Below are 18,052 nucleotides of genomic sequence, written 5' to 3' on the forward strand. Positions count from 1 at the left end.
TCTCTCTCCCTCCAATGAGCCGGAACGCGCGCGGCTCTTTATAGTGTCTAGTCACGTGACTGTGACGCAGCCGGTAACGCGCTCGGCCAATCAGACACACAATTACGGTGGGTGAATTATGTCAACAAACAAAGGGTCACCACAACCGCGACATTACTAGGAAGACACAGCGATACTGTTCAAAAATGTTGGTACACAACCAGGTTCGTTGTAAATAGAGGAAACGTTTTTATAAACAAACAAAAAAAAAGTGTCTGAAGTGTTTTACATATCAGTGGCTACACAAAAGTATAATAAGGAAACATGCACATATATTTTAGAAGGCTACACTATACATCCTGTATATTAAAATATATTTTGTTTTACAGCGGAAGCCATAAAGAAAAAATGGAAAAACCTGCATGACCGCTACGTCAAGGAGAACAAAGTACTGAAAAGAAATAGAAGTGGATCAGAGGTTGAAAAAAGGAAAACGTGGAGATTCTACAATATGTTATCCTTTTTAGAATCCGTTGTAGGGGAGATGGAAACCCACTCAAACATTGTGTGCGCTCTCAGTTCATGCACCTTCTCCCCCCGTTTAAACCAAGCCATCATTTTGGATCCTGGTGAGGACAAATTCATCCTTGATCTCTCCTTGGAAAAGAAGCACCTCATTCAGCAGCTCATCATCGGAAACAGAATATTTTCAGGCTCCATCAGCAACACAAGCAATGTCAAGGAAACAAAAGAGGCAATGAAAATGAGGACTTTTAAAGAAGGTTGCTGGAGCTCCTGCTCAAAGAACCGGATGAAGTAGAAGCTTTTTGAATGAGCTTGGCTCCTTGCCTCCGACAAATGCCCGACAAAAATAGGAGACTAGTCAGAATAAAAATTCTGCAAGCAATTCACGAAGTAGCATTTTCATAGACGTTGTGCTTCAACTCATTTTTACCTATGAAGAACTTTTTTTATTATTTTTTAATTACATATATACTCAACAAAGCATTTTTGTGGATTGAAATATTTATTTTACAAGACATTTTTTAGTCCAGATTTTTTATATATGTGAGAATGACTACTTGTAAACTGTAAAATACACACACACATAAAAGTTCTTGCAAGAGCAAATAAAAAATACTGAATTAAATTTTGTGACGAATATGGTTTGTTTTGGCCAGGTCAGCAGCCAGATTGTGTCTTTGACATCCTTGGACGGGGCATAAAACCGTTCAGATTCTATTGTACATACCTGAGCCCCATGTAAAATTGCACATTTGGATCTAGGAGTGTGACAATATATCCATATGATGATACATCGCAATTTGCATCTTAATAGGTTATCGATATTGAAAAGAAGCTACCAAGAGGGGTCCACTAAACCAAAAATTTTCACAGGAATAATGTATGACTACTTATTTGTTTATCATTCATTCACACTCCCAGTCAAAATGAATTGGACTTCTGTCATTGTCAATGGCAGGTAATGAGTTAAGGAAGATATGTTGCAATAATATTGTGTTACTGTGTTTATTTACAGAAATGTTGCATTGAAACTAGGGCTGCAGCTATCGATTATTATAGTAGTCGATTAATCGATTAACTAGTTAGTTCGAATAATCCAGTAACCAGATAAGGAACATAAAAAATAAAAATACTTGAGCTGAGCCTCAAACGGTATTTAAAAAAAAAAAAAAAAAAAGATCTGAGTACAACAAAAGAACAATTGGCCAACTTACATAGCAAAAGTTTGTTAGCTTAAATGCTGACTTAACAGCAATGCTCTCAACAAATGGTTAAAACACATATTCCCACAAAAACGTCTAGATATACCTATAAACAAAATTACGAATGCATTAAAAAAAAAAAAAAAAAACATTAGCTCAAACAAAAACTTATGCATATGTTGGTCTTAACAGGGACCAGCTGGATTCAGCCATGTGAAATGAGTTATCTTATATTCACTGTTGCCACTAGAGGGCGTGTATCCACCCAAAAAAAAAAAAAAAAAAACTAAATGCAAACACTTTCAAAACAAACCATTAAAACACCACTTTAATTAAACGAATACTTGAAGCAGTGAAATTTAATTTGAGACTTTTTCCTAATTTAATTACTGAGCACCAGTGTTGTTAATAACGGCGTTACAATATAACGGCATTACTAATGGCGTTATTTTTTTCAGTAGTGAGTAATCTAATTAATTACTTTTCTCATCTTGGCAACGCCGTACCGTTACTGAGGATGGAAAGGCGTGCTTTACTATGCGTTACAATATTGGTTGAATGACGCGAGAAAAGTCTGAGGGAGACGGACTCACTTAGAGCAGTAGTGGGGAGAAGTAAAAAAAGTTGTGACGCCGGGCAAACGCGATGCTAGGTGGCTCCGATAATACCTGACTGTAGCCGACAGCCTACAAACTACGCCCACATGATATGGTAGACATCACATATATATTGAACTAAATGCGAAATGACAGACACGGCGGCGTTAGCAACATATACTGTATAGGAACTAGATGCGTTAGTAAACAGCCACCATCTTAACGCAGTAGACTTCTTAGGAAGGCTCTGTTGTAGAGAACCTTCCTAGCCAACCTAAGTAACTTTTTATATAAAGTACTCCTAAATTGGCAAAATCTTGACTTGACTCTATCTTTAAATGATGAAACAGTTTTCAAACTTACACATGTCAAAAGTAGACGGAAGGGAACTAATGCAATAATGGGAGCAATTTTATCAACTTTTAACGGTTGATTCAGGGTAAAGGGTAAATCAGGGTAAAGAATTGGGCTAAAGCCAATTGTCCCAAAAACCTTTTAAACTTCACACAGTGTGACCTATGGTTTATTTTTTTATTTTATTTTTTTTTTTTTTGAGGAAAAAAAAAACATGAAAATTTTAACCAGTTACTTTGCCAAGTAACTAATTACTCTTACATTCAAGTAACTGAGTAACTAACACAATTACTTTTTGGGAGAAGTAATTTGTAACTAATTAATTACTTTTTAAAAGTAAGATTAACAACACTGCTGAGCACTAATTGAAACTATTCTAAATAAATGATAGTAATTCATTTGATTAAAGGATAATTCCTTACAAACCAATACGCCAACAAAATTGATACAAAAATTTAACTAAAACCTTAAAAATAATGGCCTAAAATTTTAACCTACTGTAAAAATGTGTGAATAAAGTGAAACTGAATTACTATATGTACAGTCAGGGGTGGACTGGGACCAAAAAGCAGCCCTGGACTTTACTCAGCCCAGCCCACAAGAATCGCTGTACGAAGGGAAACACAGGCCCTCTAGGGGGTTCCGGGGGCATGCCCCCCTGAGAGAATTAAAAAAAAAAAAAAATTATTGTAAAATGCATCAATTTCGTGCACTTTGAGAGAAAAATGAAGCGGCTATGAAGAACTACACATTGCATTATTATACATATACAATATAGTTTATGATTTTCTTCGCAGTATGTTAGCCATTTTCTATCTGTGCCATTTTTGCGTATGAATACTACTGGTGTCAACAATAATCGATGTGGCGATGCATCCCGATGCGGGGCATGGACGATTCGATTCGATGCGGGCAACAAGCCGAATCCATTCAGCGCATTTTAAAATATATAAGACTAATAGCCCAGATCTTGAGCCCGACCCAACCCGACCCGAATTTCGGGCCGAGTCGGGCCCAAAATGTCAATGATTTATGTTCGGGTCGGGCCGGACTTCTCGCTCGCTTTTTTTTTTTTTTTTTAATAAATATATATTTGTATACTAAAACGATGTATGGATGTTAAACTAAGGAATATTTGTTATAAAAATAAATAAATTGGATAAAACAGAGAGAAGGCGCTTTAGTAATCCCAAACATGAGCCGCAGCAGAGCCACTGCATTGTTTGCGCACATGAACGCCGTGGCCCCGCCCTCCTTTTAATCTGCCCCTCACGCTTTGGCCTCTCCGCGAGTCTGCAACTGCATCCTCGTATTTCCTTTTCGAATTTCGATATACAGCAGCAAGAGGTGAAAAGCAAACTAAATACAGGGGGATTGACAAGGCAAGAATCCACAAGTGGTGTGTGGAAAGGATTTAAATCGATGGTGGAAGATGCTACAGAAAACAGTGTCGGCCTTGCCGAATGCAACAAATGTGGCGCTTTGCTCTCGTACGAGAGCAGAAAGACTGGCACCTTGACGCTGAGCAGGCATTTTAAAAACTGTACTGGCCTAAAAGATGATATTAGTCAAACATCGTTATTATCATTTGTTTCGAGGGCTGCACCTCTTCGTGCTAAGTAGGACATCGTGGTGTTCCTTTAAATATTATTATTTATTTTGTTTCAGTGCTCCCTAAGGCAGGTTGTTCTTTTGTGTTCTAATGCAAGTCATTAAAATAAAGAAAGTTGTTTCAAAGTATTTTAGTTTATTTTTGTATATGCTGCTGTTCCTCTCATTGTCATAGAGGCGCGTAGTGAGCAAAATATCCCACACAGAAATATATTTAACAAACCTTTCCAGTGTTATTTCGTTGTGTAAACGCGTTTATAATGATCAGAAAAATAGGTAGACTATTTAAACATTAAGAAAACTTGCGTTTTTTTCCGCCAACTCGAAGAAATTAAAATAAATGTCTATTGCATTTTGCCGAGGAAATGACGCATGAACGATCCACCTGATAGAACAGACACAAAAATATAAAAGATATAAATGTTTATTGAATCTTACAGTCTTGTTTAACCAGGAGAATTTGTTACAAAAGACGGGCTTTAATTTGTAATCATTATGCACATGGCTTGGGCCTACGAATAAAACGTACATTTTCTGGGGGGTTCCAGGCGCGGGCCTACATATAAAACGTAAAATTTCAGGTTTTTTTCGGGCTCGGGCATACAAATAAAAAATGAAATTTCGGGTTTTTTCGGCCCAGGCCTGCAAGGTAAGCTAATTGCTCGGGCCGGGTCGGGCTTTAATACGCGCAGGCCGGGCCAGGTCGGGTCAGGCTGGATTTTTTAGGCCCGAACTAGGCTCTAATATAAGTAGGTTCAAAAATCTTGCCTGCGCAATTCCGGTGATGCAACGGATTTGGTTTCCCCATTTGTTCTCATTTTCTCATGTTTACCTTTAGAGGAAGCTACTTTACATTCAAAGTTACATTTACCGGAGTAACGTCACAGACATGCGCAGTTGCAATCGAGAGAGCAGAGAGATAGGACATAACATAACAATGGCTGAAGCGGAGAAAGAGGGAGTGCTACGGTGTGTAAAAAAAAGAGAAAGCCCTAGTCTCATTCAAAGCACAAATTAAATGCTGTGGTCTTTTTTTTTTTTTTATAATGTATATATCTGAAAGTATACTATTCTGACCGCTTGTGTTGCCTCATGATTCACGAAAAATACGCTTTGCTTTAGAATTTTAATGCATCCCAGGCATTAATGCATCGCGATGTATTGCCAAATCGAACCGAATCGAATGGTGACCCTCTGAATCGAATCGTGGCCCTCCGAATCGTAATCGAATCGAATTGTGAGGGCAGTGCCGATGCACACCTCTAATGAATACTGTTTGTACAGTCAGGTGTTTTGTCTTCTGAGGGTGGTAAGTAAAAAATGTGTCTAGACTGTGACCGTCTGACTTGGGGCGTTCAAAGTACTGCAAGGCTGAACTGGAATTGGATTCATCTTCTGCCCTAGCGCTGATCAACCTGAATAAACAAGTTAAAGAATTTATTTTTTAAAGCAAGTTTTATGTATCCAATTGATCATAATAGCACCTATCCTCTGTGTCTATAAAATGACTTCATTGTTTATGCCATAATTAATCTTGCCACACAAATAATACATTTCAATGAAAATACAATAAACATTTCAAGACAAATCCTTTATACATAACCTTCATTGGAAAGTATTAACCAGAAAACAAAACGATATATAAATGATTAAAAATATATATCAAATCAATTTAGCTACCTAAACTTTAAAGCAAAACTATTCATTTCATTAATATTTTATATTTCTTCTGAATTAATATTGCTGCTGCGTGTGCATACGTTGTTTTATGGCTAAAATATTTTTTCTTAGGAGAGGGATAGTAGCACTAGCATACTGTAACTTGACACGATTTCAAACGGGTACATGGACACTGGCACTAACCCTTTAATTGTCATTTATTTCATTTAAAATGTAGCTACCTGGTGGATAACAATTGCCAGAATACAGAGCAAGTAACCCTCTTCATCCCTACTTACTTGCTCTGCACTTGTCTGGGGAACTTCCACCAGCTTATCATTACCCCCTCCCTCTTCTTTTCTCTCTCCCTGCACAGGTGTAGGCACACTATCCTATTCCCCTCACTATCCACTCGCGGGGGCCTGCGCTTGTCAGTGACGTTCCTTGTCGCTATATGATGATCAGTGTTGGGCACGTTAATTTAAAAAAGTAATTAGTTACATTACTCACTACTCCTTCCAAAAAGTAACTGAGTTAGTAACTGAATTACTCTATAGTAAAAGTAACTAGTTACCAGGGAAAGTAACTATTTCCGTTACTTAAAAAAAAAACTTGTTGTATGTCAAAGAATTTGAAATTTTCTGAGCAGTATTCGAGTCAGTGGAATTGAGAAGAACAGACAGGTAGTTAACTTGTTAGGTGCTTCAGCAGATTTGAATTGCTTACCACAGATGTCGACAAAAGCTTTGCCCCGGGACATAAATTACACATTACATGCAGGTTCTTTCCTTTAATTTCGACAAACTTGAAATAGTGTCTATATCTCCACCTCTTAAAGGACCATTTTTCTTCTGAATGCTCTGCCATTCCGACCCTGTGCATCTCTTTTGCGTGTGTGTGTTTGCCGCACGCGCTGTTCCGGGTTGCTTGTGAAATCACCGGCTCTGATTGGCTTAACAAGACACATGACTCTAACCCTCAGCCAATCACAATGACTTCCATCGCATCTCTCGAGGGGCTGCATTCAGGTAGGCCTGTTTCCCGACAATTCACGTCACCTTCAAAGCGTCTGCCGTCCTCAAGATGGAAGCAGAATTATTGCTGGCTGACAGTGGGAGATGGAAACGAGGCTAGCATCAGGTGTAGCAAACAGAGAATTGTTACCAAACTTTGGAAAGCATTGTCTAATTGAATGAGCAGGGACAAACAGCTTGGAGTCAGAAGTACGTGCGCTATTCTCGAACCTGAACGCACCCCAAGTCTTGGATGACAAATCAACAGAGCAGAGTCTCGACTCGACACGGCTGGTAGTTTTTTTCAGTTTATTCAGAGTAAGTAAAGCATCGCTTTTGACCGTCAGTAACGGTAACGGCGTTGTAACGGCGGAAAAAGTAATTAGTTAGATTACCCCGTTACTGAAAGAATAACGCCGTTACGTAACGGCGTTATTTATAACGGTGTTTTTCCCAACACTAATGATGATACAACTTTAACATTTGTAAATAATACACTCTGTGTGTAGTATCATCCATCGCTTTTCCTTTTTAAATGGGCACTTTTAAGCGAACGCAAGAAGTAACAACGGGAACATTTTTAAACAGGCATTTCACGGGAGAGCATTTCGACTCTTCGGCCAATCATATAGCGAGAGCGAGTGGATAGTGAGGGGAAGAGGATAGTTAACCTACACCGGCTGCACGTCAGAGCGGCTGCCGCTCCCACTCTCACCATCGCCGGGGGCTAGGCAGTTGTTACCCAGACTGCTGCTTGCGAAAATATTTGTCAACTTATGACATTTTAATGCTTCGCTCTCCAGTTTCTTTAATTTTTTTCTCCCTAACCTTCTCCGCGCCACCCTTCTCTTTTCTTTTTTTGGCACCACCATCCATATTGTGCATTAACACTCATCGCTATTTTGCTTCCACAAGGAACCAAAGGCTACTCTGTGCTTTCTTTGTTCTTCTATCAGATTGACGGTGAACAGCCAGGCGCATTGCTGCCACCTGTCGGATTGGATGCGAACTGTAGATAATCAGAGGATAGGGGGATAAAAATAGTGATGGGTAATGAATGGCAGCCGCCGGCCGTCCAGGGCACCGGCCGTTCTGTGATCCTCCAGAAGCCACAGATTACCAGTCCGCCCCTGTGTACAGTGCAATAAATAAAATAGAAAAACGTGACGATCTTTGGCAACTTATCACATGCCACTTGTATGCAGAGACAGTGGGATGTTGTCAGTCTACCCATGACCCCGCTCCTCCCACATAACAAAAAAAAAGGGTTTTCAAGTGCACAGAAAGTGAAGCTCAGCAGGCCTGTACTGTGCTGTGGTATGGAGAGAGGAAGGAAGTGTACTGGAGGTCATAAAAGTGGGAATTTGACTGTTTTGTCAGGCTTCATTTCAAAGGGAACAGTGAATAAAACTTAGATCAGGTAAGTACAGAAGGTCAACGGATTAACTTTCTATATTTTTGCATTGACTTTTTCATTTATTCGATAGTAGGCTCAATGCGGCTGTTGTAACAAGATCAACTAGTCAGCGAAAAACCTGGTAGTACATAAGTTCAAAGATAATTCTCTTCTGCCTCTCTCTCTTTTAAACCACAGTGCAGGTTGCCTTTGTTTGTATGAGCCAGTAGCTGCAGCAAGAGACATAACCACTCCTAATAGTGTGTTATTTCCTTCCACAGGAAAGCAAAAAGGAGTTGCCCCGGGTGATAACTTTTTCTCCTGCACTTTCCCCAGTGCTTTGCGCCGAGAATTTCTTGCCGTTTCGGTGTACAGGAAAATTTCTCATTACACACCTTCGCCTTCTCATCAAAGCCAGCTTCTTTGCAGATTTCCATCCACCTCTGTGGTAAGTGTAGGTGAGTTGTGGTGCCGTGACAATCAAGGGCCTGATAAGAGTCGTCTGAGCTCATGTTAAAAGAATTTGAACGAAAAACTAAGATGAGCAGATGATCACACTTGCCAAAAATGTTCAATGATTGTCTTCTTTTGTGCAGATACTACAAAGAGGAGATGACCCACGTGAAGAAAGGATTCTTGGCAATCTTTACAGTGCTCTACTGCACAGTAAGTTTCAAAAGAGGACATTCATTTGGAAAATAATGCACAGAACACACATCTAACATAGCAAATTAAGAGGATTATAGTGTTCACGCATAATGAACTTCAAAGCAATTTATTCAGGATAGAAAATTAGTCAAGTATACTTCAAAATGTTGTGGCAGTAAAGTAAAATGCAGTTGAAAGTGTATATTGAAAGAATGCAATGAGGTTCTTTTACTCGTCTCTTTCATTTTACATTTATATTTTGAGTTTATAAGAGTAAACTTAAACGTTTTTTATGCAAGTGTTATACAAAAACTGGAAAGTTAATTGTTTAAATAGTTATATTAAGTATGGGTCTTTATTTTAAATATCTTGTAACATAAAAAAATATGCTTTTATTCCACTCCCGCCATATGGGGCGCCGTTTGTAAAGCAGTACATGCTGAAAATTACGACATTTTCTCACATTTAGCGCAATACAGTGTTTAAAATGTGGTGTAAAATCTTTAGAGTCACTTTTTTTTTTTGCACATTTAAAACATTATTTGGCAACTTAATTTTTTTTTTTAAATAAGAAGTTTTGGACCTGATTGTTTAAATCCGGAACTAAATATTTAATTTAAATTTTAAATTAATGTCCTGCATCCTAAATGTTAAATCTGGAAACGGAACTAAATATTTAGCTTAATATGCAAATTCACATGACTGGAGACCGGAAGTAACAAAATAAAAGCTGGTGCACACAAAATACTCTTTAAATAGTTTCTCCTAAATGTGTATTTTAGTTATATATTGTTATAATCACAATGACTCATGTCCAAGAGCCGACCGGCTGCCACCATTGAGTAGGTTTTATCCATTTTTAATCAACGTAAACAGACAGTCTGAGTTGCTCCAGCTTTTATTTTGTTACTTCCGGTCGGTCTCCAGTCAGGTAAATTTGCATATTAAGCTAAATATTTAGTTCCAACTGTTTCCAGATTTTAACATTTAGGATATAGGATATACATTTATGATTAAAATTAAATATTTAGTTCTGGATATGAACATTCAGGTCTAAAACGTCTTATTAAAACTAAATATTTAACTTGCTAAATTGCGTTGTAAATGTGAAAAAAAAAAAAGTCACTTTAAAAATTTCAAGCCATTTTAAACACTGTGTGGCGCTAAATTTGAGAAAATGATATCGTAATTTTTAGCATGTACTGATTTACAAACGGCCCCCCATACCGCCAAACCTTTTGGGGGATATGGTGACTGTATCCTGTTTAGAAAATGTTCTTGTTTCCTCGCTTGTGACGGTATTTTAACTCATTTTCTCTGGGGAATCGTATCAAAAAATATTACATAATGGGGTGCCTGATTGTCCACCACTAAAAACAACATTTGTGCTTATTTTCACTTTTCTTGTAAGGTGAATGCAGTTAAATTTCTCGATATGGCCCCGAACGCTGTGGACAATTTGTATGAGGGTTGTGAGAAGGAGACCATGGAGAAATTAATCCATTCTGATGTGCTAAGACAAGAGTTGAGAAATAACACTGGCTTCCAGGAGGCATGGAGCGAAAGATGTTCCACGTTGCTCCCAGGAGGAGTGAAGGAACACACTTCAGCCCTATTGGCCTACGCTAGCGGCAACCAAGCGTTCAAGAAGGCCTTCAACGACGAGGTGGAGACCATGGGGGTCAATGTCAGCACGTACGAGGACCACTTCCATTATAAGGCCCTGCACTTCCTGCTGATGGACGCAATGAGATTGGCCTCACCGAAGATATGTAGAAATGTTTACCGAGTTTCGGAAAGTCCATACGAAATTAAAAGAGACACCCGGGTGAGATTTGGACGATTCACCACGGTGCAGTCGGACTTGTCTCTGAAGGAGGACGTGGAGGGCAGCACCTATTTCAACATTACTACTTGCTTCTTCTTTAACCTTGAGGGCTTTTGTGGCCTGTCTGAGGACACCGCCATCTTGTCACCCACTGAGGAGTTCACTGTGGAGGATGTCAAGCATGTAATTGATGGCGACTACACCGAAGTCATTCTGAATCACTCAAAACTAAAGGCTTCCGTCAACTGCTACTCTTTATCACGGTAAGGCCAGGGAAAATCCTACTTATTGCACCGACTGAATTTTGTTCGTACAGCGATACCTTGAATTGTCGCATCTCATAAATTTATGGGCTTGTCAATAGACAGTAGAAGTGGGTGGTTCCATTAGACCAGTGCTTCTCAATTATTTTCTGTTACGCCCCCCCAAGGAAGACGTAAATGTTTCGCGCCCCCCCCCAACTCTCTGCCGCCACTGTAAATAGTATCATTCGTCTATATTACTATTATAAGTACGCCTCAGCCTAACATTGTGTCCTTTTTTTCTATTAAAGAAAAAAAGTAACATAGATCAACTTATAATAAAGTATAACTTTTTTAACATTGTGTTGCTTGTAACAGAAAAGACAATGCGCATCAATTTGCCTGAAGTTAAAAAAAAAAAAAAAAAAAAAAAGTCACATCCAAACTGTAAAAATACACTCAAGGTACATTTTTGACCATTTGATACTGAAAAATAAAATGTAATAAAATCAGTAAATAATAACAAATTCAAATTGATTAGAAACATTTACTCTTCAGGACAACATGCCAAAAAATTTGACCGAAAAAAAACAAAACTGAATAGAAGGGGGGGAAAAGGTCTCTGGACAGAAGGAAAGTTTTTATTTTCGCTGATTCACCACAGTGCTCACTGGTTTACTGATATAACACTGACAAAGCGGGACGATTGTGACAATTGGCAATATTCGGCACATTTTCGCTGAAAAACGTGGCGTCTTAACTGATTTGGCTTCTCCGCTATAATCATTTTTAGACTCAGTAAACAGTGGTCTTTCCTCATTTCCCACTATATTAAAAGTCAAAGGCAAACGGCCCGAAAAAAGCGCATTCTCGGCGGCCGAGGGAGAACCGTAGGTGAGGGCGGTGGTCGTGACGATCCCAAGCCGAAAACAGCACTTCTCGGCCGGACACGTGAGAAAGACAGTGGGTCGCTGCGTGAGTCCAGCTCTGCATGAGTCTCTTCCGTGTGCTCTTGCTTACTTCAAAAATACTGCACGCACTTTGAAAATGAGAGCGCCACTGCCACCCACGGAGTGGATGTGCAAGTACACTTTATTCTAGTACGGCAAAAAAAAAAAAAAAAAAAAAAAAGCATGTTCCCCGAGGTCACTCGCGCCCCCCCTGGCATCGCTCTGCGCCCCCCTGGGGGGGCGCGCCCCACCATTTGAGAAGTACTGCATTAGACCAAAGGTGTCCAAATTACAGACTGTGGGTCAACTGAGGAACCCTGCCCAATTTTCATATATATTTTAGGGCTGTCAAAATTATCGCGTTAACGGGCGGTAATTCATTTTTTTAAATTAATCACGTTAAAATATTTGACGCATTTAACGCACATGCCCCGCTCACACAGATTAAAATGACAGCACAGTGTAATGTCCACTTGTTACTTGTGTTTGCTGGTGTTTTTTCGCCCTCTGCTGGCGCTTGGATGTGACTGATTTTATGGGTTTCAGCACCATGAGCATTGTGTAATTATTGACATCAACAATGGCGAGCTACTAGTTTATTTTTTGAGTGAAAATTTTACAATTTTTATTAAAACGAAGACATTAAGTGGGGTTTTAATATAAAATTTCTATAACTTGTACTAACATTTATCTTTTAAGAACTAGTCTTTCTATCCATGGATCGCTTTAACAATGTTAATAATGTTAATGCCATCTTGTTGATTTATTGTTATGATAAACAAATAGAGTACTTATGTACAGTATGTTGAATGTATATATCCGTCTTGTGTCTTATCTTTCCAGTCCAACAATAATTTACAGAAAAATATGGCATATTTTATAGATGGTTTGAATTGCGATTAATTACGATTAATTAATTTTTAAGCTGTAATTAACTCGAGTAAAAATTTTAATCGTTTGACAGCCCTAATATATTTTACAATATCCCTACACCTCTGGATTATTTTGTTACCCTTGATTCATTCACTGTATTGACAATCATAAACATCAAATCTTTGTCAACTGGGAAAGCTGGCATTGAGTGACCACGTTTCACTGCCATTGGCAGCGCTAGACATCAAATCAAATTTGACTTGGAGATCATTTGACCGCTGCCAGCCCCCATTCCAAACGAGTTAATACTTAAAATAAATATATATTAAATTCCCGATCTTACCCGATGCTGATCCTTTGTTTAACAACTGAAAGTGGAAGGATTTCAAGTGTCGCCTTGCATCGTTTAAAGTTTGGACATCCCACGCATTAAACTATTGTGCTGTAAAACGTAACATAAAAAAAGTAAATTACACATATGTTTAAACAATTTATGATATATATTTAAACAATTTAGGGCGGCAGACGAACGAAAAAATAATTATAGTTTTAAAAAGAGGCAAAGGTGCAATTCGCTATATATAACGAAGGGCTCGAGAATACAAATTCTCAAATGTCAACCACCAAGTCAATATCTCGACAACCTTGCCTAGGATTGCCTGCGTTGAAATACAGTACACTGCTGATGAGCTGGGATAGGATGGAGGTGCTTCGTCGAGAACTCATCCCACACCCGGCTCTGTAACAAAACAATCTGACTAGCAGCCAGTGTTGTTAATCTTACTTTTATAAAAGTAATTAGTTACAGTTACAAATTACTTCTCCCAAAAAGCAATTGAGTTAGTAACTCAGTTACGTCATTGTAAGAGTAATTAGTTACTCAGCAAAGTAACTGATGTTAATTTTCATGTTCTACACGTTATTGCATTATACTGTACATTCTATAACATCTTTCACATCAAACATGTTTATATTAACAGATAGAAGATTAGAAACACTATGTACAGTATTCTAGATTACAGTGATTCCTCGTTATTCGCGGTTAATGGGGACCAGAACCTGCCGTGATAAGTGAAAAACCGCAAAGTAGCGCCCCCCCCAGAAAAAACAACTTTTTTGTGTGTGTGTGTGTGTTCAATGTATTTATTCAGATTTAGCATTGGAAAGAGATACATATAAGACATGTTTTTCCATTTTTTCCCCCAAAGTATAATTTAAAAAAAATAAATTATATATATATATATATATATATATATATATATATATATATATATATATATATATATATATATATATATATATATATATATATATACTGGACTGTCTCAGGAAATTAGAATACACAATATTCTAATTTTTTGAGACAGTCCTGTGTATATATACAGGACTGTCTCAGGAAATTAGAATACACAATATTTTAATTTCCTGACTGTCTCAGGAAATTAGAATACACAATATTCTAATTTTTTGAGACAGTCCTGTGTATATATACAGGACTGTCTCAGGAAATTAGAATACACAATATTCTAATTTCCTGAGACAGTCCTGTATATATACACAGGACTGTCTCAAAAAATTTGAATATTGTGTATTCTAATTTCCTGAGACAGTCCAGTATATATATATATATATATATATATATATATATATATATATATATATATATATATATATATATATATATATATATATATATATATACATATTTACATATATTTCAATAAGTGTTTTTTAAGCGCTCAATTGGAATAATTGTGATAAGTTTTAAACATGTTACTCTACCATCAAATTATTTTTCAACAAGAATTCAGCAGTAGAAAAATGCTTGGGTTTATTAAATGCTTTATTAAATGTTTATTAAATATTTATTAAATAATTAAATAATGAGTGAGTCTACTCAAATCCGCTTGGAGCTGCTCACTTACACACAATGAGTTGCCACAGCAACAGTTTAACAAGTTAAACGATAAATGACGCATGCAGCGCTTTTGAAGCCCGTGACTCTGGCAAGATCAAACACATTCATCTGTCAATTATTGTTAACTTTAATAAGTAAGTCCAGCGCACTGCCTGCCTACCTGATGAACAAAGAGCAAAGAGAGGGAGAGAGCGAGAGTGAGGCATTCAGCTCGGGACAGCTCATGTGTATTTTATTTTTTTGAATTGAAAAAAAAAAATCCGCAATGCACTGAGGGCGCAAACTTTGAAGCGCGAAGTAGCAAGAGATCAGTGTTTTTGCTTTTTATTTGAATCAAATAATTAGTCTGTTAAGAAAACAAATGTTAACCATTAACCAGTGCAAATCTCTGAAACTGCATGTTAGGCCTTCTGCACAATAAACAGAACACTATCCTTAAATATTTTGTAAAGTAACACAACACCCTTAGAGCAGAATGTGAGTTAATCATGCTAGTTGTTGTACTAGCTTCGCTAGTATCAAGCACAGCTATTCTACAAGCAGCAACCAACCTGTGTCATCACCACGTGCATTGCACCCATAAAACAAGCGTCCTCCGTAGGTCTAAATATGTACTGTAGATTGTAGATTTTTAAATCAATGGAAATATTTTATGTTTTTCTAATAACATATTTTAGTACAAGAGAACAATTGTGGCTTATTAGGGCGTACAAGTCTTTATACCCGTGGATCCTTTTAAGAAAGTCCACTACCCTAATGCTAAAACACAATGCAAAACTGGCGTCTAGACCTCTAAACAACCTTTTTTCTTCTCCCAAAACAAACTGTAGCAACAGAAAATAAAAAAATTCAGGCATTGAAGAAAAAAATATTTTACAGCAGCCCAATCTCATGTTTTACCATGAAATCTACGTGAAGTCTGTAATGCACAGGAAGGAGCAGCTCAATGAATTTAAGCATGGAATCATGATGCAAACTTTTACTACCGTACTTTCCCCACTATAAGGCGCACCTAAAAGCCTTCAATTTTCTCAAAAGCAGACAGTGCGCCTTATAATCCAATGCACTTTATATAGGTAGTCCCTGGGTTACGAACGAGTTCCGTTCCTAAGATGGCAATGTAACCCGAATTTCCGCATAAATTGGAATTACCCTTTACGTACTGCCCGTACGTACTGTCGAAAAACATGTATTATACGTCATATTAATAAGCTCAAGTGAAAAATAAGATAATGTGCGGTATGATATCATGGCCGCTCAGGTCACCTCTCTTAACATGAGCCCGCCGTCCGAACTAAAAAAATGGATCGGGACTCGAAAGAGGAGTCAGCGCTGAGGGAGGAGCAGCAGTAGCATGAGAACAAGGAAGTGGGAAGTCCAAAAAAAGTGCTTGGTCGGCAGCCGGGGAAGAACCTAAGGTTGGGGTGGGCGTCCTGACGCTCCCAAGCCGAAAAGGGCACTTCTCGGGCGGACACATGAGAACTAGAGATGACAGCGGGTGGGATCTGACCCTGTCAGGAACTGCAGGACGGCAGCGACGCTGCTGGGGGAGGAGGCTTGGCAAGAACTACGGTAGGTACTGTTTACACGAGGGATCAGGAACCTATGTCTCACGAGCCATATCTGGCTCTTTTGATGAGTGAATCCCATTTTAAAATATGTTGGGTGTTTTGGCTCCCTTGGTAAATAATTCATTAAAACACATTTAATATGAACAGAATAATGGCAATTTTTACTTTCAAATGGGAAAGACGTTTTGAGTAGGGCTGTCAAACAATTATAATTTTTAATTGAGTTAATTACAGCTTAAAAATTAATTAATCGCAATTCAAACCATCGATAAAATATGCCATATTTTTCTGTAAATTATTGTTGGAATGAAAAGATAAGACACAAGACGGATATATACATTCAACATACGGTACATAAGTACTGTATTTGTTTATTATAACAATAAATCAACAAGACGGCATTAACATTATTAACATTCTCTTAAAGCGATCCATGGATAGAAAAACTTGTCGTTCTTAAAAGATAAATGTTAGTATAAGTTATAGAAGATTTATATTAAAACCCCTCTTAATGTTTTCGCTTTATTAAAATTTCTAAAATTTTCAATCAAAAAATAAACTAGTCGCTCGCCATTGTTGATGTCATTACACCATGCTCACTCCCCACAAAATCATTTGGACCCAAGCGCCAGCAGAGGGCGCCAAACAACAAAAAAACAAGTAACAAGCGGACATTACACTGCTGTCATTTTAATCTGAGCGGGGCATGTGCGTTAATTGCGTCAAATATTTTAACGTGATTAATTTTAAAAATTAATTACTGCGCGTTAACGCGATAATTTTGACAGCCCTAGTTTTGAGGCATGATTGTTTTGAATTATGGGTGTTATTCTTAAACAAATCAAGCTTGTAAGTTAAGACACTACTGACAATGAGCAGCCCAACTGTGCATGATAACATCATGTTTTCTCGCTTTTGTGTTTGCAGGGCGCCAGCAGGCTATATCCCGCAGTGGCTTGTGATGATGCTCGTGTACTTTGTCCTTTTGGAGACGTTCAGCCATGACTACCTTTGCTTATGAACACAGATCCTTTGACAAATTTACTGTGACGTGTACCGCAGTGTAAGCTCATATACATTGGCATGCAATAGCTTTTCCCTTTCTCAAATTCTAGTAACTCCAAAGGTTTAGGACCATGAAAGAAATGTAGTTTTGTCTTCTGATGGGAGTCAAAACTAGGCATGCACTGGTTATCGGTTTCAAGGTATACTGTGGTATGAAAACGTCAAGGTTTCAAAAACGCTAAAATGTTCCGTCATACCGTCCGTACGCTATTAGCAATTTTTATGTCCCATATATGCAGTGCTCACCCTACCCCCTCAAGTTGTTGCTCAGTGTCAGTGAGTCAGCTTTGTTACACGTTGGCTGGAGGACATGAAACACCTGAACTTTTTCCCCCCATCGAAGAAAACGAAGTCGCTGGTATAGGAATACTTAAAAGTTACAGACAGCCGCAGCTTAGGTGGGCCAACTGGCATGAAAAACATGTTTGCCAGGGGTGGCTACCAGAGAAGGCAATATCTCCAATATGATTTCGCATTTATACAAAATTAAAGGTTCGTAATCACTGTCATGAACGTTTCCCACTCGCTACGAAAGTTAACTCCAGCGTGTGCGCCAGTGTGTCTAGCAGTGGTAAAACATACTGTAACGTAAGCTTTAGAGCTGTCATTGCAATACAGTGAG

General features: G+C 38.1%; 1 protein-coding gene across 4 annotated transcripts; it reads left to right on the forward strand.

The window, feature by feature from the left end:
- The first annotated feature begins 8,221 nt into the window (after positions 1–8,221).
- si:ch211-145b13.6 (ecto-ADP-ribosyltransferase 5) lies at positions 8,222–18,052 on the forward strand. Of its 4 annotated transcripts, none has more exons than XM_057842582.1 (5): positions 8,222–8,359; positions 8,617–8,793; positions 8,932–9,001; positions 10,395–11,074; positions 17,293–18,052. In XM_057842582.1, exons 3-5 carry the CDS (start codon positions 8,948–8,950, stop codon positions 17,384–17,386), a joined length of 828 nt encoding a protein of 275 aa, XP_057698565.1. In that variant the 5' UTR covers positions 8,222–8,359; positions 8,617–8,793; positions 8,932–8,947; the 3' UTR covers positions 17,387–18,052. The 4 variants fall into 4 exon arrangements, with proteins under 4 accessions (XP_057698565.1, XP_057698564.1, XP_057698567.1 ...); XM_057842581.1 differs by having other exon boundaries at positions 8,617–8,783; XM_057842584.1 differs by having other exon boundaries at positions 8,288–8,359; positions 8,672–8,793.

Source organism: Corythoichthys intestinalis, chromosome 8, assembly GCF_030265065.1.
Source record: "Corythoichthys intestinalis isolate RoL2023-P3 chromosome 8, ASM3026506v1, whole genome shotgun sequence".
In the NCBI taxonomy this organism is placed as follows: domain Eukaryota; kingdom Metazoa; phylum Chordata; class Actinopteri; order Syngnathiformes; family Syngnathidae; genus Corythoichthys; species Corythoichthys intestinalis.